The 22,052-nt window shown below is 41.7% G+C and overlaps 1 protein-coding gene across 8 annotated transcripts in view; it reads left to right on the top strand.

Moving 5' to 3' along the window:
* Positions 1 to 19,257, top strand: part of KIF1B (kinesin family member 1B) — a 150,091-nt gene extending 130,834 nt beyond the window's left edge. For all 8 annotated transcript variants that reach the window (XM_081305730.1, XM_081305728.1, XM_081305729.1 and 5 more), the window contains 11 exons: positions 5,275 to 5,389; positions 5,993 to 6,126; positions 7,152 to 7,213; positions 9,549 to 9,694; positions 9,885 to 10,124; positions 12,561 to 12,632; positions 15,080 to 15,201; positions 16,231 to 16,380; positions 16,919 to 17,111; positions 17,325 to 17,443; positions 17,916 to 19,257. In XM_081305730.1, the coding sequence (XP_081161856.1) occupies positions 5,275 to 5,389; positions 5,993 to 6,126; positions 7,152 to 7,213; positions 9,549 to 9,694; positions 9,885 to 10,124; positions 12,561 to 12,632; positions 15,080 to 15,201; positions 16,231 to 16,380; positions 16,919 to 17,111; positions 17,325 to 17,443; positions 17,916 to 17,958 (1,396 nt within the window). In that variant the 3' untranslated portion in view covers positions 17,959 to 19,257. The remainder of the gene's footprint in view (positions 1 to 5,274; positions 5,390 to 5,992; positions 6,127 to 7,151; positions 7,214 to 9,548; positions 9,695 to 9,884; positions 10,125 to 12,560; positions 12,633 to 15,079; positions 15,202 to 16,230; positions 16,381 to 16,918; positions 17,112 to 17,324; positions 17,444 to 17,915) is intronic.
* Positions 19,258 to 22,052: the final 2,795 nt, after the last annotated feature.

Raw genomic sequence — 22,052 nt, 5'->3', positions numbered from 1 at the left:
ATTTTAAAAAAACTTGGGCTGGGGATGTGGCTCAAGCGGTAGCGCGCTCACCTGGCATGCGTGCGGCCCGGGTTCGATCCTCAGCACCACATACCAACAAAAGATGTTGTGTCTGCCGAGAACTAAAAAATAAATATTAAAAATTCTCTCTCTCTCTCTCTCTCTCTCTCCTCTCTCACTCTCTCTTTAAAAAAAAAAAACTATTGAATTTTTAGAATAAGAATTCTTTTTATCTTCATATTTTATTAATTTCCTTAATGTTTCATTAGATAATAATAAGCACAACTGGCATAAATAGGTTTTGGGCCAGAAATCATCATTTTTTTTTCTTTTGGTACCAGAGATTGAATCCAAGGGCACTGAACCACTGAGCCACATCCCCAGCCCTATTTTATATTTTATTTAGAGACAGGGTCTCACTGAGTTGCTTAGCGCCTTACCATTACATTTCCTTAATTGAATGTCTCAGGAAAAGGGACCATGCCATTGTAAATGCTGTATCAAATTGGTCCCATTATCTATCAGTTGTCCACTTGAATTCACTTTGCTTATTAGCAATCGACTTTTCCATGTTTTTTTTTTTATTGTTGTTGTTGTTGTTTCTGCTGCTTTTTCTTTTTCTTTGTTCCCTCCCTTCTGTTGCTGCACTAACAAAAGCCCTTTCTATGTTTTTGCAGGCTCTTTCTTGATAAGGATATTCCTAGGTATTTTCTGTTTGTTTCTTTGCACATAAAGATTCTAGTTTATCAGAATGCTTTGTGTCTTATGTTGCTTTGATTATTATTTTAATTTAGTGGTTTGTTCCCCATGTAAACCTAAGCTGTGCCTAGGATAGAGCAAGACCTTTTTCTTTGTGTCCTGGGTTTTTCTGATGTGTGTACATTTTCACATGTAACTTCATAATTTTAGAGTTCTAAATTATTTTCTCATTCCTTTTACTAAGTTTGTCCATTTTATTCTTATGCCCTTGAAGCTTTTCTTCTCTACTTTGCAAAGTGGAATGCCCATCTCTCCTCACTTTATATGGAATATCAGGCCTTGTTCTCTGTTCTCTTTTGTCCCTCCTCTCTCTCTCTCAGAAGCTTGAGAGGTTTATTGCTCTACCAAAACCTTTGAAAACTGCTCACATTCTTCTTTATTTTTTTCTGCATGGTAGTAGAGACCACTTTGGCTAGCTGAGTCTGTGTGAAGAAATGTTAAACGTATTTGTAAACATTTTTCATTCTTCTGTCATAGGTCCTTATCTTTCTTATTTTGGAGTGGAAAAAAGTCTGGATTAGTAGTAAAGAAAGTTTTTCCCATCTCTTCCTTTATTTGATTTAGGGAAGCAAGCTGAAAGAAGCAATGCATGACAATATAGCATGAATGTTTTTTGACTGATATTATTAATATGAGTTTACATCTTATTTATTTGTTTGTTTGTTTTTGTGGTGCCATGGATCAAACTCAGGTCTGGGACTGCACTCCCGCTATACTGCCAGATCCAAGTTTTTTTTGTTTGTTTTTTGTTTTGCCGTGTTGGGAATGGAACCCAGGGTCTTAAACTTGCTAGGCAAATGCTCTACCACTGAGCCACATCCCTGGCCCCAAATTTATATCTTAACCTGGACTCCATCTAGTTCGTATTTCAGAGAGTCTCTTAGTAAACTCAAGAGGGTCCATCAGGGGCTGGGCTTAGAGTACTTGCTTAAGCACACATGTGACCCTGAATTTAATCCCCAACACACACACACACAAAAAAAAAAATCCTATTTTATATTTTATTTAGAGACAGGGTCTCATTGAGTTGCTTAGTGCCTCACCATTGCATTTTCTTAATTGAATGTCTCAGGAAAAAATTAGTTATGACCATAAGAAGTTGGTTTTTAAATTGTTCACAATTAATAATTCAAGTGAATATATAATTTAAGCAGTCACCTTGAAACCTGTTTCTTACTTTGGTCCTGTGTTGGTCAGCACATCTTTAGGAATGTATTTGGAATCATTTTTCACTACCTCCTGAACCATACAGGAAAAAGCATGCACTGGGACTCAGCTCTGTTTCTAACTCCAGGTTCTCTTGCCAATTATTATTATTATTATTATTATTATTATTTCTCCTCTTCCTCCCCCCCCTTCTTCTTCTTCACCAGGATTTGAACCCAGAGGCATTTAACCACTGAGCCACATTCCCAGCCCTTTTTAATATTTTATTTTGAGACAGGAGACTTTCTACGTTGCTTTAGGGCCTCACTAAGTTGCTTAGGCTGACTCTGAATTTTCAATCCTTCTTCCTTGGCCTCCCCAGCTTCTGGGATTACAGGCATGCCCCACCACACCTGGCTCATGCCAATTTCTTTTAATTGATATTGCTTACCAATCTCAAGAGTATTTCTTATAACCACCTCTCAAGAATTGCCACCTTTGAGCTGGGCACATTGACCCTACAGCTGGACCAATTTGGTACTGGGTTCAATCCCCAGTACCAAAAAAAAAAAAAAAAAAAAAAAAACCTGCCATTTTTGGTGGGTATTCCAATAGAATGTCTTGTAGCAACTACAAAACAAAACACACAAATTTTTTTCAATATAGCAATGTTTTAGTGAAGTCAAAATTTCCTTTATGTTAGCCAGGTTTCTGCCGGTGAAATTTTCACTTTAGGTTACGTGAAAACACAAATGTGGAGAGGCTTTCCTGTACAAGTGTAAAACATTGCCTCAGCTGAAAGACCCAGATGAGAAACTGAGGCACAGAGATTTTTCAAAACAGGGATTTGAACTCAGGGTGGAGTTCTCTGAAACTCAGAGCAAATCACTAAGTATAGGCTATAGGCAGCAGTGATAGGAATTTCTCTCAGCTGTCAGAGGGGCTTTTTTTTGGGGGGGGGGGGGGGCTAGTACAGGTAGTGGCTGTCCCTGTACCATCTGATAGGTAGGCCCTAGTCTAGGCACCTTGACAAAGGCTACAACACAATAAAAGAACAGCTGTTGAGGTGATATAGTTCTTATGTAGCTTCTGCTGAAATGGTGAATATTGTCACCTAATGTTAGAATCTGTCTTAAACCAAATTAAAGTGAAGATTGTATCTAAGCAGGGCTATGTGGATGCCTCCCTGAACCCAGAAGCCATGGAAAGTTTCCTGTTGTCTATCATTTCATTTGCTGTTTGAGCCCCTTGGTGACTTTATCTTATTAGCTGCTTCTATGTGTAGTCCTTCAGTGTCTTTTTTGAGAATTTTTCTGACCCAAGCTTGTTGCTTTAAAAGCTGGCCATTTAAGAATTAGTCCTGTAAAAGTTAAATTAAAAAGCAGCTATAAAGGGGCGTGACCACACCTTACAGGCACTTGGAGTATGTGTAGTCCAGGAGCTCACTTTCAGAGATGTGTCATTTCCTTTGTTCATTCCAGAGGATGAAGCATTGGGTATGTTTAGAGAGGACTTGCCTGCTAATTATCACAGGAGACCTAGAGAAGGCAGAACCAGTCAGAGCACCATTTGGGCTAGACTAAGGAGGAACCTAGTGGTAGGGTGCAGACACTCTTCCTAGGTGAGTCAGATGTGCTATGGAGAGCTAGTGGTGGTGGAGTAGACGAAGCATCTTCCCTGACACGTGTCATGGTCACAAGGAGGGAAGGGTGAGGCAGAGCCTGAGGCTAATCTGTAAAACTGCCATCAAACCCAGCAGTGTTTCAGATGAGACTTGCTAAACCGAAAGGGTGAATGTCAGCTTGTCTGTATTTTTTGTCAGTAGGGAAAAATGATATTAGAACAATTAAAAAAAATTGGGGGGGTATCTTCTAAGTTTAGCTTCTGATTCTTTCTTAAATAAAAGATTGGCTGGGGGCTGGGGATATAGCTCAGTTGGTAAAGTGCCTGCCTCTCATGCACAGGCCCTGAGCTCAATACCCAACGCCAAAAAAAAAAAAAAAAAAGATTGGTTGGGTGTGGTGCACACACCTATAGTCCCAACAGCTTGGGAGGTTGAGGCAGGAAGATACAAGTTCAAGGCCAGCCTCAGCAACTAAGCAAGGCCCTAAGCAACTTAGTGAGAACCCTGTCTCAAATAAAATAAAAATAAAAAGGGCCGGAGTTGTGTCTAAGTGGTTAAGCACCTCTGGATTAAATCTCTAATACCAAAAGAAAATGTATGAGATACAAAAAGTAACAAATGATAACAGCTGGCTCTTGTTAAAAAAATCATCCTTTTTTGGGGAGTACAAGGGATTGAACTCACGGACACTCAACCACTGAGCCACATCTCCAGCCCTATTGTGTATTTGATTTAGATACAGGATCTCACTGAGCTGTTTAGGTACTAACACCTTGCTGTTGCTGAGGCTGGCTTTGAACCCTTAAACCTCCTGCCTCAGCCTCCCAAACTGCCTCCCAAATTACAGGCATGCACCACCACACCTAGCTAAAAAAAAAATCATCCTCTTTTATTGAAATACCGGCTCTTATTCTTTTATTTAGAACAAGGCTCTCCATATTTAAAATTCTTCTACCTGTTCCCACCAGCAAGCCTCCCAGATGTATTTTTTGTTGTTGTTACTGGTGATTGAACCCAGGGGCACTTAATCACTGAGCTACATCCCCAGCCCTTTTTTAATATTTTTATTGTGTGTATATATATATTTTTTTTAATTGTCAATGGACCTTTATTTAATTTATTTATATGCAGTGCTGAGGATTGAACCTAGTATCTCACCCATGCTAGGCAAGTGCTCTGCCCCTGAGCCACAACCCGAGCCCTTTATGTTTTATTTTGAGACAGGGTCTCAGTAAGTTGCATAGGGCCTCACTAAATTGCTGAGGTTGGCTTTGAACTTGATCCTCTTGCCTCAGCCTCCTGAGCTGATGGGATTACCACACCTGATCCCAGATGTATTATGTTTCTGAGGCTTGGCAGTGCAGGCCTATGAAGATCAGATCTGGTGATGTGAAGATTAGATCTGCTTTCATCATTGAATGACAGGGGAGCTTGCTTAATTTTTCTAGGATTTTAGGCATACTCACTTATTCTTGTCATCTTAATGTCTTTAGTTTCTCACAGTTTTTATGTTCATAGACAGAAGCTTGTCCTAAAAGAAGGACAATGTGAGCACTGCCAATTATACCTTCATGATGGGTGGGGCAAGAGGATGAGGACCTACGTTTCCTCCTAGGAGATGAGGGTAATAAATAAAAGTGTTGATGGCTGGTGTAGATTCCTTAGGATTACTGACAGTAGCAGAACCTGGACTACAGTATCAACAGCTGCTCTTGGCTGATGCCCTCATGTGTTTCTGACCTCAGGACTTTCTACCGTTTTGAGGCAGTATGGGACAGCTCCCTGCATAACTCCCTTCTTCTGAACCGAGTGACACCCTATGGAGAAAAGATTTACATGACCTTGTCAGCCTACCTAGAGGTGAGTAGACTCAGAACTTCAAGGACTGTGAGTAGCCAGCCCAGAGCATTGGGCAAGTTATAGAGTCAGTCAGGGAAGATTGACGTATTTCATCCTCCTTTCTTCCTCCACATCCTTAAATTATATGCTTCATTATACTTTGTTGATTGTTATATTAGTTTGTGTTCTTGCTCTCTATTTAGTCAAAAGATCCCAAATTTTATGATGGCTTATGCTTTAGTAACCCAGTTACCATTCTTTCAAAGAATGTATGACTTTAAGAAAATAGCACCTCTTTGTTTTCATGGTTGTGGCAGAGCATAGGAGTGGTTCCACAGTCGAAAGCCTGAAAACACCCTGAGTTCAAATCCCTTTTTGAAAAATCTCTGTGCCTCAGTTTGCTCATCTGTTGAACGGTGGTAGGGCAAGTGCTCTAACACTGAGCTATATTTTCAGATTATATGCTGACCTTGCACATATTATCTATTCAGTTTCTGTTTAAATAATTGGTGGCTCTGAAACCTTGCCATCTCCAAATCTAGCTTTCCAAATATGCTACTGCACAGCCTGTGGTCACAGGTACTCTGCTGCATTTACATAGCACCTGCTTTTGTGTGCTTCCAGTTGGATCATTGCATCCAGCCAGCTGTCGTCACCAAGGATGTGTGCATGGTCTTCTATTCCCGAGATGCCAAGATCTCGCCTCCACGCTCTCTGCGCAGCCTCTTTGGCAGTGGCTACTCAAAGTCCCCAGATTCGTAAGTTTTTGAGATGTTTACCTGTCAGTTCCTTTGACCATTACAATAGAATCAGCAGTCATTAGTCTTCCCCAGCTTGCTGTTTCATGGTTAGTTTACAAATTATTTGAGTAACTGATAGCTGGAGTACAGTGACGTGCATCTGGCATTTAATAAAATGTTGATGGATGGACAAGCTAATAAAGAAAGGAAGAATATTTACAAAATTACATATAAGAGGAAATGAGGGGTAAGAGAAGAATAATACAAGTGGAAGAAATGATTTACAGTAGAGGGGGTAGAGAGAGAAATGGGGAGGGGAGGGGAGGGGAGGGGAGGGGGATAGTAGAGAATAGGATAGACAGCAGAATACATCAGACACTAGAATGGCAATATGTAAATCAATGGAAGTGTAACTGATGTGATACAGCAATCTGTATACGGGGTAAAAATGGGAGTTCATAACCCACTTGAATCAAACTGTGAAATATGATATATTAAGAACTATGTAATGTTTTGAACGACCAACAATAAAAAAAAAAAGAAAGGAAGAATATTACATTGTAAACACTTCCCAAACAGCTTTGCAGGGACTGAATGGCACTATTACTATTTCTAACAGATTATCATTGGGATTTTTTCTTTTTAATATTATGCATATTTAAGGTATATCCCTTCTCACGATCCCCAGAATGTGTTGTATGTCATTTCATTCCAGTCAGACATTTTCCCCCTTATTTATTCTCTCTTATGTTAACAAAAAGCAAATTTTTTAGTTTTTACATTTGTGTTATGAATTTTCTAGTTTATTATCCTTATTAATGTAGTTATCAAATGACTGAGATGAAAACAAGCTCCTCCTAAGAAAAGATATATATATACTGCTTTAGTTCAGAATAGGAAAAGAACAGTGACTGATAAGAAATATCTGTAGTTATATTTGAGGTGGGTTACAGTCCCTACAGAAGAATTTAAGTAGGTGGAATTGATATTTTCCTATTTTTGTGCTATAAGAAATGAAGCAGTTTTACTTTATTTTCAAATAGCAATCGAGTCACTGGAATTTATGAACTCAGCTTATGCAAAATGGCAGACACAGGCAGTCCGGGTAAGTGCCTATGGATTGTAGAGGTGATAATATCTTGATATGTTTCAAGTATATTACAAAAAAAATTGGCTGGGCTTGGTAATGAATACTAGTAATCCCAGCACCGTGGGAGGCTGAGGCAGAAGGATCGTGGTTCAAAGCCAGCCTCAGCAACTTAGCAAGGCCCTAAACAACTCAGCAAGACTCTGTCTCTAAATAAAATGCAAAAAAGGGCTAGGGGTGTGGATCAGTGATTAAGTGCCCCTGGGTTCAATCCCTGTTTAAAAAAAATTTAAAAATTATGTGGATAGATGAAAAATTTTTAGAAACATGTATATTTTACAAACCAGCTTTTAGTGATGGTGGTAAGAATTACCTTTTTCAGAATTGTAATATTGTTTGGTCTATGATATGTAAAATAGTTTCAAAAATTATATCAAACAAAATGTTGGTAGGCCGGGAAATATAAAACTTTTGAGTGAATTAGAATGAATTTGACTTCAAAACTGTAACCACTTCCCTCACCACCTTAGCCCAAAGATAACTTGGTGTAATACATTATTGAGCAGAAACAGCAGCAGCTTCACCTGGGAAATTGTCAAAAATTCACATTCTGAGCTGGGGATGTAGCTCAATAGTCGTATGCTTGCCTAGTATTTGCAAGGCCCTAGATTCAAAAGAAAAAAAAAATCAAATTCTTCAGACTCTAACCCAGACCTATAGCATCAGAAACTAGAGGAGAGAGGGCCCAAACTCTCCCTTTCATAACTAGCTCACTCCCAAGATAACAATATTAAGCTATAATCACCTTTTAAAGGTCTCACCCCTTAATACTATCACAATGGCAGTTAAATTTTAAGATGAATTTTGTGGGAGCTTTTTGGTACTGAGGATTGAACCTCAAGGGCACTTTGTCATCAGCTGTATCCTCAGCCCTTTTTTATTTTGAAACAGGGTCTCGTTAAGTTCCTCAGGGCTTTGCCAAGTTGCTGAGGCTGGCCTCCAACTTGGAATCTTCCTATCTCAGCCTCCAGAGTTACTGGAATTAAAGGTGTGCACCACCATATGTCTCAGCATAAGTTTTGGGGAGATGTTCAAACCATAGCACAGGGTTTTTTGTTGTTTACAATGCTGGAGATTGAACCCAGGGCCTCACACATACCAAGCAAGCACTCTACCACTTATACCCCTGTTCTTGCACAGGTTTTTAAAAAATATTTGATTTGGGTTGGGGATGTGGCTCAAGCGGTAGCACGCTCGCCTGGCATGCGTGTGGCCCGGGTTCGATCCTCAGCACCACATACAAACAAAGATGTTGTGTCCGCCAAAAACTAAAAAATAATAAATATTAAAATTCTCTCTCTCTCTCTCAAAAAAATCATTTAAAAAAATATTTGATTAATGAGCATTTGAGTTATTTTGTTATATTTTTTGTGGTTCTGGAGATCAAACCCAGGACCTGCCTTGCTCATGCTAGGCAAGTGGTCTACCACTGAGCTATATTCCCAGCCTAGTAGTTTGAGTCATTTTAGATAACATACATGGAAAAGGAGTCAGGGCCCACAGGAAAGATTTAGATAAAGAATAATATAAGTTCATGTATTTCCTTTGTGAAATTAGTGTATCATTTATGAAAAATAAATGGGAAGCCAGGAATGGTGATTCTCATATTCCAGGTACTCAGGAGGCTGAGACAGGAGGATTGCAAATTCAAGGCCAGCCTGGGCAACTTAGTGTGAGATACTGTCTCAAAATAAAAAAATAAAAAGGGCTGGGGTGTAACTCAGTGATAGAGTACTTGTATAGGATGCATAAGGCCCTGTGTTCAATTCCTGGTACTGCAATAAATAAATGAAGGAATAATTAGAAATGATGGAGGTTAACGCCATCTGTCATCTACCACCATTGAACTACTAAATGTGTGTGTGCAGTCCCTTTCCACTTTTTTCATATGGATATATTTTAATGCATTTAGAATCATAGTGTACAGACTTCTTAACATCTCTGTATTTTCACTTAACACAAAACTTGAGCATTTTCTCACATTGTATTTCAATTTTCATAATTATCAAAGAATATAAAACTCAGTTTTTTAAAAAGTTTAGCACCACACCAAAAAAAAAAAAAAGTTTAGAGAGTTACTTTGAGAGAAATGTATGAATTTTTATTAATAAACAAAATTTTATGGATCTTGAAATCATAGTTAGCTTATTATGTATAATGATTAGTAATTCTCATGTGTGGGACCCTGGATAGGATTTACAGCACTGCCAAAAAAAAAGAATTAACAACTCATTTGACCTAAAGTTGGAATTGAATTTTTCTCTGAGAAGAAAAAATGTTCCCTCTGTCTTAGGCATGCAGAGGAGGAGGAGAAAAGTCTTGGATACCTCAGTGGCATATGTGCGGGGAGAAGAGAACTTAGCAGGTTGGCGGCCGCGTGGAGACAGCCTCATCCTGGAGCATCAATGGGAACTGGAGAAGCTGGAGCTGTTGCATGAGGTATCCAAGGGCAGGAGGGGCCAAGGGCAAGAACTCGGCTGTAGGATGGCACAATCCCAATCCTTAACCTCTGGCTTTGCCATGTGATCATGGCTTTTCAGTTTTCTGTGATGATGAAGTCATAATATTTTGCTTCTTAAGACCCTCATGAGCCTTGTGTTTGCTGAGGCAATAGTGTTGATCTTCTTAGGTGGAGAAAACCCGCCACTTCCTCCTGCTGCGTGAAAGACTTGGTGATAGCATCCCCAAATCCCTGAGTGACTCGCTGTCCCCCAGCCTCAGCAGTGGGACCCTCAGCACCTCCACCAGCATCTCCTCTCAGATCTCAACCACAACCTTTGAAAGTGCCATCACACCTAGTGAGAGCAGTGGCTATGACTCCACAGACATTGAAAGCCTAGTGGATCGTGAGAAAGAGCTGGCTACCAAGGTGAGAATTCCTTCCTCCTGGCTGAGCATTCCTACCCCAAGGCTCTGAGCTATTCTTGCAGTTTGTTCATTTTCATCACTTTCTTTGAGAGACACTGGTTCAAGGTCTGTGCTTATACTCTGAATGTAGAAGTAAATAAGACTCAATTCCTGCTTTATGCATAAGATTATGGGCAACGAACATACAACAGAGGCGTGTTTCTCTTAGGGGAAGGCTTATAAGGACATACAGGACAGAGCCAGCAGACTTCTCTATAATCAGTCTTAGGGAATTCATGTGCAAGAGGGGTGGGAGATAAGAGAGGGTACTGTGTGTGACACTTAAGTTTCAAGTGGATCTTGGGAGTGGTATAGGCTTTTTCCCCACTCCCAGTACTGGGAATCACACCCAGAGTCTCATTCATATTGAACCCAGAAATACCCCTGAGCTATACTCTTAGCCAATGTGGAAATATTTTAAACATTATTTTTTTTTAATATTTGTTGTTGATAGACCTTTATTTTATTTATTTATTTTAATGTGGTGATGAGAATCCAACCCAGTGCCTCACACATGCCAGGCAAGTGCACTACTGCTGAACCACAGCCACAGCCCCTAAACATTATATTTTTTTATTATTTTTTAGTTGTAGATAGGTACAGTACCTTTATTTTATTTATTCATTTTTATGTGGTGCTGAGAATCAAACCCAGTGCCTCAAACATTCTAGGCAATCACTCTACCACTGAGCCATATCCCCAGCCCTTAAACATTATTTTTTGAGAAAGATTTCCCTGGCAGCAATAAAAAGAATGGAATAGTAGTGAAAAGAATCACTGAGAAAGGAAGACCTCTTTTCATATAGTAATCCAATAAGAAATTATGAAACTTTTTTTTCTGGTGGGGGCTCAGTACTGGGGATTTAAACCAGAACCTGATCATGCTAGGCAAGCACTCTGCCACTGAGCTACATCCCCAGACCCATCTTGAAACCTTTTTTTGTTGGGTGGTAGAAGGGGTCAGTTCCCCTGGCCCTTTTTATTTATTTTTTAAATTTTGAGCAGTCTCACTTATTGCTGAGGTTGACCTCAAACTTGGGATCTTCCTGCCTCAGCCTCCAAAGTTGGTGGAATTACAGGCATAAGCCACTGCACCTGGCATGTTTTAAGCCTTTTAAATGAGGATGAAGTGGAAGGGGGAATCTGATCAGATGTGGTGGGAAAAAAAGAGGGTTATTGAGGATGATTCCCAGGTGTATAGTTGTTAGGCAACTTCGTAACCTAATAGTCTTCTACTTTGTTTAGGAAAACTTCTCCATCCAGAAGTCTCCATGTATTGAGAATTAAAGGAGTACTATTACATTCATAAGCATTTACATACTATGGTGTTTGCAGTAATCCACTTTTTGTTTGAACCCCTCCAGGCATGGTGGCACATGTCTGTAATCCCAGCGGCTCCAAAGGCTGAGGCAGAGGATCTTGAGTTCAAAGCCAGCTTCAGCAAAAGCAAGGCATAAGCAACTCAGTGAGGCCCTGTCTCTAAATTAAATACAAAATAGGGCTGAGGATGTAGCTCAGTGCTTGAAACCCCCTGAGCTCAATCCCCAATAACCAAAAACAAACAAACAAACAAACAAACCAATATTGAACCCAGAGATACTTAACCTACCCTTTTTTATTTTGAGATGTGTCTTGCTAAGTTGCTGAGACTGGCCTTGAATTTGTGGTCTTCATGCTTTAGTCTCCCCAAATGCTGGGATTACAAGCATGCACCACTATGCCTGGCAGTAATTCACTTTTGTTGTGTTGAGAATGGCTATTTATTTAGGCACTTGGAATTGAACCCAGGAGCGTTTTGTCACTGAGCCATGTTCCCAGCACATTTTATTTTTTATTTTATCTTGCTGAATTTCCCATGTTGGCCTTTAACTTGGACTCTCCTGCCTCAGCCTCCTGAACAACTGGGATTACAGGTGTATGCCACTGCATCCTACTGAAAATAACTTTTTAAATCTATTTATTTATTATTACGTATTTATTTTGGTATTATTATTAGGTATTTATTTTGGATTGAACCCACAGTTGCTTAACCACTGAGTCACATGCCCAACCTTTATTTTTTTATTTTGAGACAGGGTCTTACTGAATTGCATAGGGCCTCACTAAATTGCTGAGGCTATCCTCAAACTTGCAATCCTCCTGCCTCAGCCTTCCAAGTTGCTGAGATTACAGGCATGTGTCACTTTGCCCATCTAGATCTATTTATTTTATTATCTTTATTATACATATACTGGACTTCCCTTGTTGTATATGTAGTTAATTTCCATAGCTGTCTGGGTAACATCTGAGCCCCAGCATGAGTTTTAGGTGTGTCAGTTCCCCTCCTACCTTGCATCCCAGGCTTTGTTTAGCCAATGAAGTCTTAAGTTCAACTTCATTTTCTCTTTCTCTTCTTTAGTGCCTGCAGCTTCTCACCCATACTTTTAATCGAGAATTCAACCAAGTTCATGGCAGCATCAGTGACTGTAAGGTGAGCACCTTGAAGCCATCATCATTAGCTAGTGTGTTGGTTACCAGTTTCTCTTCAGCGTTCCAGATTTTGTCCCTGGCTTTTGATGCTTTTAGATGGCTTGATATGTGACCATTATGTCTGAAAATGTATCTGGTTTTTGAAAGTCAGAACACTGACTTCTGAAGATAACAATGTATGTGTCCCTTACAGTGATTATCGGAGGAAAAACATTTTGGGATTCTCCTTAAATCCCTTGGAGAATATTCTGTAGACGGTGATATGTTTGTGTATGACAAGGCACAAGAAAGTCTTAAGGCTTTTTCTTAGTGGCAAAAAAAACCTAGTGTGTTCAGCAAAGAGTGAGGAAAACACTTCAGAGAACTATGTCATTCACTCTGTCTTCATCAGCATGAGCTTTTTTGCTGTTCTTTAAACACTCCCAGCTCATTCCTGCCAGGGGTCTTTGCAGGGGTCTAAGATTGTCTGTGTGGAGCAGGCCTCCTTAACTGCCCAATCGCAAGCTGGCCGCCCTCTCAATTTTCCACACCACACTGTGTTATTTTTCACTGTAGTGCTTATTATTACCTGGTACCTTTTTTTTTTTCTTTACCTTTTTGCAGTACTGGGGATTGAACCCAGGGGTGCTGTACCACTGAGCTACATCCCCAGCCCCCATCCCTTCTACCTTTTTTAAATTTGGAGACAGGATCTCTCCCAATTGCTGAGTCTGGCCTCGAACTTAGAATTCTGCCTTGGCCTCCTAAGTTACTGGGATTATGGGCATGTACCACTGCACCCAGTTACTAAACAACACTCTTTATTTTTTTTTTTTTTTAAATATTTATTTTTCATTTATCGGCGGACACAACATCTTTGTTTGTAAGTGGTGCTGAGGATCGAACCCGGGCCGCACGCATGCCAGACGGGCGCGCTACCGCTTGAGCCACAGCCCCAGCCCCTAAACAACACTCTTTAAAAAAATATTTTTATTAGTTATTGATGGACCTTTATTTATTTATTTGTTTATAAGTGGTGCTGAGAATTGAACCCAGTGCCTCACATATGCTAGGCAAATGCTGTACCATTGAGCCACATCCCAGTCCCCAAACAGCACTTTTAAAAGCGTTTGTTCAGTGGTTTATTGTCTGCCTTCTCTACTAAAATGTAAACTCCAGAGCAGGACATAGGAGAGCAGGACCTCTACTGTGTTCTTAGTACAACACATAGCATGTGGTGGCTGCTTGGGTTCATGCATGCATAATGTTATTTAATTAATGTCAGAGGGCCATAGTAATATTTAAAAAACAGCTGTACTTCTTTTGTAAATGTCTTTCTTTTTTTTTAAAATGGTGCTGGGGATAAGACCCAGGGCCTCTTGCATGCTAGAAAAACATTCTACCATTGAAATACACCCCTCAATTTTTTTTTTTTTTTGAGTTTGTGTGTGTGATGCTAGAGGTTAAACCCAGGGCCTTAACATGTGCCAGGCAAGTATTCTACCACTAAGCTGTATCCCTTATCCCTAAAGCTTTATGAAGGGAAGGCACTAATTGTTAATGCCTATGGCAGAGGCAGCTTGTATGCATTTATTTATTTATTTATTTTTATTTTCTTTTATTTTGCTGCTGGGGATTGAACCCAGGGGCACTTACCACTGAACTACATTCCCACCCTGCTTTTTTTCCCCCTCTTCCCTTCCCATCTTTTTTTCCCCTTTCTCTTATTTCTCCTAGGGACTCCCACATGCTCAGCAGGTGCATTTTAGCCCCCTCTTTTGTAAATGTCTTGATTCCTAATGTTGTGTTCAGTCTATAAAATATTTGTAGACTTATTTACTTTCTCTTTTTGAATTTTTGTTTGATTTATTTACTGACAATAATAATTTTTTATGTGCATGCTTTTTATTTTTGGCAGCTCTTCAGACTGAGCCTAGGGATGCTCTACCACTGAGCTACATCTCCAGCCCTTTTTATTTTTTTTATTTTGAGACAGGATCTCATTAAGTTGTTTAGGGATTTGCTAAATTGCTGAAGCTGACTTTGAACTTGCAATCCCTCCTCTCAGCTCCTGAGTAGCTGGAATTACAGGTGTGCACCACTGCCCCATCTGTAGGTTTATTTTATTAAGTGATCTTCTGAAGATTTATGAAAGGAAGTCAATGGTTATCAAAGACTATGGCAAAGGTAGCTTTTCAAAATTTATTTTTTTATTTACTTGTGATTTATTATGGTACAGGAGATTAAACCCAAGGGTGCCTTGCCACTGTAAATTCCCAGCCCTTTCTATTTTTGATCTTTAACAGGGTCTTGCTAAGTTACCTAGTCTAACTCAACTTGCAGTCCTCCTACCTCAGCTTCCTGAGTTGCTGGGATGGCAGGCGTGCCCCACTGTGCCTGGCGAGAGGAAGCCGTTTGCTCCTGAATCTCACTGGCTATTTTTTGTTCTTTGGTTTTTTTTGCTTCCAGTTGTCTGATATCTCTCCAATTGGGCGGGATCCCTCTGTGTCCAGTTTCAGCAGCGCTACCCTCACTCCCTCCTCCACCTGCCCCTCTCTGGTAGACACTAGGAGCAACTCTGCGGATCAGAAGTAAGTGCCCAAATTTCACAGAGAAGTCAGTCTAAGAACCAAGGAAAATGTCAGCCTTCCCCCAGCTCTGGTTCTCAGGGAGGGCAGTGCCATCCCCCTGGCAATGTTCAGAAATGTACTGGAGCCTTTTCTCATTAAATGATATAAATTTAGGATGCCATCAACTATAAAATTATTTTATAGGCCACTAAGAAAAAAAAAACTAATTCAGTTTAACATGCTATCACCTGTAAGAGGCATCGCAATTTAAGAAGTGATAAATTATGAAAAAAAGGGTTTCTTACAATCAGTGAGATACTATCTTAGGCTAAGCTGCTCTATGAAGATACCACACAGAACCTAGGAGATTCTTTCTCAGTAAAGAGAACTGGTCTAGCTCAGTGTTGCAGCTCTGCTTGCACAGCCATTAGGAACCGAGGTTCTTCCCATTTGTTGACTTTATCTGCTACTCCTAAGGCAGATTGAGATCTCAGATTGAGTGCATGGTATCCTCTAGAAGGCTTGTAGATGGCCAGGCCCCACCCAAAGTTTCTGATGCTGGAGGTATCTGTTAGAATCTTAAGAATTTGAATTTCTGACAGTTTCCCAGATGAAGCTGTTGCTGTCAGTCAGAGACCACTTTTTTATTCTCTGTGCTAGGGCTAGAACCCAGGACCTCATGCATGCCAGGCAAGTATAGAGACCACATTTTGAAAACCACCCTAGGTTTGACTACAGAACTAAAAAGAAACATAAGGGAATAGAGTTCACATTCAGGAACTTGTGTTCAGAGAGCCTTAGGCTAAGAAGATAAACTGAGACTCAGTGATTATCAGTGACCTCTTGCAACTCTAGGAGGACACCAGTAGAATTCAGTGTTGACTTTCTGATAGGAGCTTGTCTACTCGGCTGAGTTCTCTGAAACTGACATTTGCAGCTGGTGCTCAGGGAGAGGAGCCATATCCTCCTGGAGAGGTGGCTGTGCCCAAGATGCCTTGGCCTTACTGAGACTCTCATTACCCTTTTCTTTCTAACCTCTCTCTTTTAAAGGACCCCAGAAGCCAATTCCCGAGCCTCTAGTCCCTGCCCAGAATTTGAACAGTTTCAGATTGTTCCAGCTATGGAAACACCTTATTTGGCCAGAGCAGGAAAAAATGAATTTCTCAATCTCGTTCCAGATATTGAAGAAATTAGACCAGGGTAAGTACTCTATTCTCCAGGGATGCTAGATATAAAAAATTAGCAAGAAGAATTGACTTCCAACTCGTGTGTGTGAGCCTGTTGTAGTCTAGTGCACTTTGAATCTGGGGAAGGAGCCAGACTGGATTTCTGCCCCAGCTATACCTCATCAGGCATCGGCATCTGACACAGCATGGTGTTGGGGCACTTTTTGCTGTTTTGCTGTATTAATTTGGCAGAAAAGAATCTAGGGCAAAAAGACTATTAATAGTGCTCAGCTCATGATTGTCTGTCTTTTTTCTGGTTTTGTGGAACTGGGTACTGAACTCAGGGCATTTTACCACTGGGCCATATCCTCAGCCCTTTTTATTTTTTATTTTGAGACAGGGTCTCGCTAAGTTGCTTAGGACCTGCTAAGTTGCTGAGGCTGGCCTTGAACTTGCAATCTTCCTGCTTCAGCCTCCCAATTGACTGGAATTATAGGCATTTATCATCTCATGCTCAGCATATGATCATTTTCTTTTTGTGAGAAACTAACTTTTTTGTACTGTCCTTTTAGCTCAGTTGTCTCTAAGAAAGGATATCTGCATTTCAAGGAGCCACTTTCCAGCAACTGGGCTAAACATTTTGTTGTGGTCCGCCGCCCTTACGTCTTCATCTATAACAGTGACAAGGACCCTGTGGAGCGTGGCATCATTAACCTGTCCACAGCACAGGTGGAATACAGCGAGGACCAGCAGGCCATGGTGAAGGTCAGTCCTGCTCTGCCCTGGCTTTTCACTGTTATGCATGCCTTCCCTTTTGAGTTTAAGGTTCTGTTGTGTGGTATGGATCCTCCTGTAGACTTGAATTCCTTGAGCTTTCAGCCTGAAGCTCTTTATACCCTGTGAACCTGGCAAATGTGGCAGGATGGTCCCCACTGCTTGTTCCATGCAGCAACCTTCTTCTCTACCTCTCTCTTTCAGACACCTAACACTTTTGCTGTATGCACAAAGCATCGTGGGGTCCTTCTGCAGGCTCTCAATGACAAAGACATGAATGACTGGTTATATGCCTTTAACCCACTCCTTGCTGGCACGATACGGTAAGAAGTTCTTCTGTTTGCTTTCTCCCCTGGACTTTTGGCTTCAGAGATATCCACATAAATAGGAAACGTTGAGGTGCAGGAAGAGCAGGACTGCAGTGAACTGTATAGTGTTGATGAGGCAGGCCTCTCCTTTCCTTAAGGTACCTTTTTGTATCCTGGTCACCAAGGAGACTCTGGTCACATGTGTACCTGTTGATCTCCTTTTTTTGTTCTCAAGGTCTGCAGGTGGGGTTCAGGGCACCAAGGAAAGGGAAGATTGTAAGGACCTTAATATCTCCCACCATTCAGCCCTGTGATTCAGCCACAGGTCCTCAGTGGGGCTAGTGTCACAGGGTCCCCAGAGTTGGCAGGACCTCAGCCTAGCATTCATTCAAGGTCCCAGAAGACCTGGGCCTGCAGAGGAAAAAGACCTGTGAGATGAGGACACCTAGATCCAGTTTGCTGATCCTGCCTCCCATTTGTCCCACAGGTCTAAACTCTCCCGCAGATGCACAAGCCAGCCGAAATACTAAGCTGCACTTGCCTTCGAGAGATAAAGGAAGTGTTACCTCTCATTCTCTTTGTGATTCTTGACGGTTGCTCCTGTATGTGACCCTGTGCTTAACTACTTTTCCCTCCTTGTCCAGCACTTTTTCTAGTTCTCCTGTTGCCCATCTTCATGGCTCTGTACTCTTTCCTTTTTTCTTGTGCTAAGAATCTTGTTAGTAGCATGTGGCCTAATGAAAGGAAAAAAGATTAACAGCAGTGCGCACCCACATACACACACACCTGAGGGGATCCAGTGAGTCTCCACGTTATTTTTTTGGTGTACTTTGGCTGCCTTTTGTATGATAGGGCCCATCATGACCACCACTGAGGTCTCGCTGTTGTCTTTGGATAATACCTCTGTTTTTCAAGGTTCCTTTTTTTTTCTTTCTTTTTTCTGTGATAGCATTAATATTTTCTTGGGTGGCTTAGAGACTAAGGGAGGAAAAATCTGGCCTTGTTAGACCCTGAGAAAAAAAATTTATATTTCCCCCCTTCGGTCTCTTTTTTTCTGTGGCCAATCCCTGTATTTCCATTCAGGGAAAAAGTTCTAGTGGGCTCAAGAATGGGACAGTTAAGATTCTGAGTCAAGCTGGGAGCTTACCCAGAGCACAGTTACAGGATTTCATGGAATGGGAGCTGCAAGAGGAGCCTTTTCAGTAGGCTGGGGCCATGGTTGCTGTTGGCCTTGTGGGAAGGGACAGGCCGAGGGTGCAATGGGCTCAAAAGACACAGGACCTGCAGTGGGCCATGAAGGCAGCAGTCAGAGGGACCCTTGTGAACTGCTTTTCCCTACTGAGATGAAGGCTCTTGCTCAGGAGTTTCTTGAGTTCTGTTGTTGGCATTAAGGATGACAGTGGACACATTATCAATTAGAGCAGCGTCATGCACACATTTCCCACAAGGGGGAGTGATAAACTTGATGCTGAGTAGGGACTTGATGTTGTAGCTCCTTTTGATCAAAGTGCAGCTTTCAGTATAAATGTGGAAATCTGCCTGTGCATCCAGTAGCTCATCACCCTGTACTCATAAATGAGCAAACATGGAAGTCTTGACTTTCTGGATCCCAAGATTAAGACCAACTCCCACCACCTCTCCAAACAAAACAAGACAGACCTGGGGACAAAGAATAGGGTGGAGTGAGCCCTTCCCCACAGTTTGCTGCTGTACCCTGCCCTGTCTCTCCTCCTTTGTTACTATCTCCTCCATGTAGTGTAGAAATACCACCTAAGGAGAAAGGAGGGTGCTCACTGCCAACAGACAGACCAGATCCTTCCATTTCCAAAGACCAGCATAGAAGATAACACTGGTCCTGTCAATTGCCAGTGGGTTCTGTAAGAATGACTGGGGTTAAAGAAAGCCCCCATGTCCTTGAGTTGCTTTGCCAGTGACTCGGGGTTGCTCCCTGCCACCCTTCACTCCCCTGCTCACCTCTACTTCACCACTGCTCAGGCTTCCAGGAACAGGCCTGCGCTCTCCGTCTGACAGGAGTGAGGGCTCTTGGGCACTCTTAGGTAGTGGGGGGCTGAATTACTTTCCAGTAGGTCAAGAGCTCTCACATCCAGTCACTAGGGAGGCTTGTCATCCAGGCTCCACTTCTGAACTCTGTCTACTCTGGGTTGGGGTCGTCTCTGAGGAGCCAGTCTCCGTGCCTCACTTATGATTGCCTTGGAAAGAGGAGGAAAGAGAAGTCAGACTTATCTGAGAGGTGATCAACAAAATTTGTGGATTTTTAAACATGGGTCACTAACTTTAATATTGTTGCCTAAGCGGTGTGTGAGGTTTTAATGTAGTTAGAAGTCTTCATGGTCTGCTGGACACACACGCCGTCCAGCAGGATCTGTCTGCTGAGAGACAGCTTCATGGATAGCAGCTGAAGATAATTTCAGGGAAATGAAGATGAAATTTGAAGGTCACTTGTAAAATTAAATCAGCAATGTTGCTGCTCTTGAATTAGACAGAAGGATCGTGTCTGTGGCAGGGGGAGGTAGGAAGAGTGAAATTGGGATACACTGAAACAACTGATTTTTTTTTTTTTTTTTTTGGTCTAACTCAAAACTGGCTTGGAAAGTCTTTGCTTTGGAGGGTCAGACATTAGAATGAGCCAAATTGGACTGTATTCACCACACACCCAAATACGAAGGCCTCATTGGAAAATCAGAGGTAGGAGAGTGGTCATGTCCTGCAAGAGGTCTTGGTCAGGCATGCTTTCCCCCATCCCAGGAGCCTCTGCCATGGCTGATGGGTACACACAGCCGTGGGTTCCACTCCTTTTCTTGGGGCCTATATTCAGATCAGTTGAACAGTTCCAAGATGCATCTTTCCCATTTCAAACAGGGCTGTCTCTGCTTAGAAGCTTGGGGAGAGGGTTTAGAGTAGACTGTTTATGGAGCTCCAGCTGTAGCTGTGGTGGCAGGAAACTTGAAGAGATCTGACCCATCAGGTAGCTACGTTTTCAGGTGGCTTATTTATTTTTTCTTACTTAAAGCATTCATTCAAATAAACAAAAAGGCAAGAAAGAAAACTCAGCCACAGAAAAACGTGTGATAGTTAAAACTTCTCTCCCTTCCCCATCCTCCTTTCTCCTACCAAAGTGAAAGATGGCCTCACAACCAGCCCCAAACCAGTGCTCAGACTGTCCCTGTTTCTGTGTGCCAGCCTGGGAGTCAGTCAGCTCTCAGGCCAGGACTGTGGGGGGCCAGCCAGCCCCTGCACACAGTCAGGAGCGCAGGCCAGGCTGCTGCTGGTGGCTGGGTGGGCACCTGGACCCCAACACATGGTTAAAAAGGAGAAATTGTTGATGTGAGGAAGGAAGTTTTCCCAGCTAAGAAACCACTATTATTTTACTTGCTCCACCCAGCTACATAGAATTTAGACAGCTACTCATATTAGAGATGGATGGATTTTTCAGCTTTTTAGTTGAAGGAGTAAATTAGATCATTTTGAAAGGTCTTCGGGGATCTAAAATTGAGGTGACTTCTCCTGGCACAAATCCCAAAGCAAAGACTTTATTGCCTGCTGCTTCTTATCTAATTTACAGGGATATTTAATTTTGTAAGGTATTTGTATATTTATACAGCTATAATGAATTGCACATTGGACTGGAAGAGAAGGATTCTCTTGGGTGCAGCACCTGTGGGAACTCTTCCTGTGTCTCCTGCTCTGGTGCTGGGCTCTGCTCGGGATCTCCTGGACAGTGTCAGGGGTTGTTTGACTTGGGTCCTGTGCATTTCCTTTGGGTTTCCTTTTCAAAATGTGATTATTAACTTGCTCTTTAAGAAGAAAATAATAATTCTGCTGCTGCTCTCAGGAGATTGCTGGATGTGTTTGAATAGGACTCTGCATGTGTGCACTGCAGCCATCCGCCACGGCCCGCGACCCATCAGCTTTGCAGGCCAGACCGTGACCCTGTGGAGCAGCTCAGAGATCATTTGCTGAGAGATTATTTGCTGCTGTTGTTCAAAAGGCCATTTATGAAGTTAGTATTTGAGCCCTATAAAATCTTATGAAAGCCCCCAATCATTTAAAAGAAGAAATCAGATTGATAAAAGTTAAAAGCACAGCCAGAGGCTGGGCTGGGGCTCAGTGGCAGAGTGCCTGCCTGTCATGCCTGAGGCCCTGGGTTCCATCCCCAGCACCACAAAACAAACAACTCACAGCCAGAAGGCTGCTTAGGTGGGAAGTGCAAGCCGAGGTTGGCCTCCTGCTGATCCCTGGCTGCTGTGTGCTGCTTTTCCGTGTCTTCCAGTTCATTTCTTTTCATGCTGTGTATTCTGGCATCAGTTCACCTGAGGAATCCACCAGCCTTCTTGTGTTTAAGGCATTGTCTTAAGACACTGTGGCTCTAAAGTACTTGTCTGTTGAGATTGAAGTCTCTTGTCACCATCTTCACACGCTATAACAAAACCCATGAAGCATAAGTGGCCTTTTTGAACCAAGACTTTTGCAAACTGATCTCTCCCCAGTGAAGGAGTTGAGCACATTAGCAACAATGTACATTATTAATTTTGGATTTTCATTTTCATGTTTTATTTTGTAAATACTATCTGATGTTTGGAGCTTGAGTATACAGAATGTAAAT

Source organism: Spermophilus citellus (assembly GCF_964194105.1).
Source record: "Spermophilus citellus genome assembly, chromosome: 9".
In the NCBI taxonomy this organism is placed as follows: domain Eukaryota; kingdom Metazoa; phylum Chordata; class Mammalia; order Rodentia; family Sciuridae; genus Spermophilus; species Spermophilus citellus.
The sequence above is the reverse complement of the archived record's forward strand: the minus strand, read 5'-3'. Positions and strand labels throughout refer to the sequence as shown.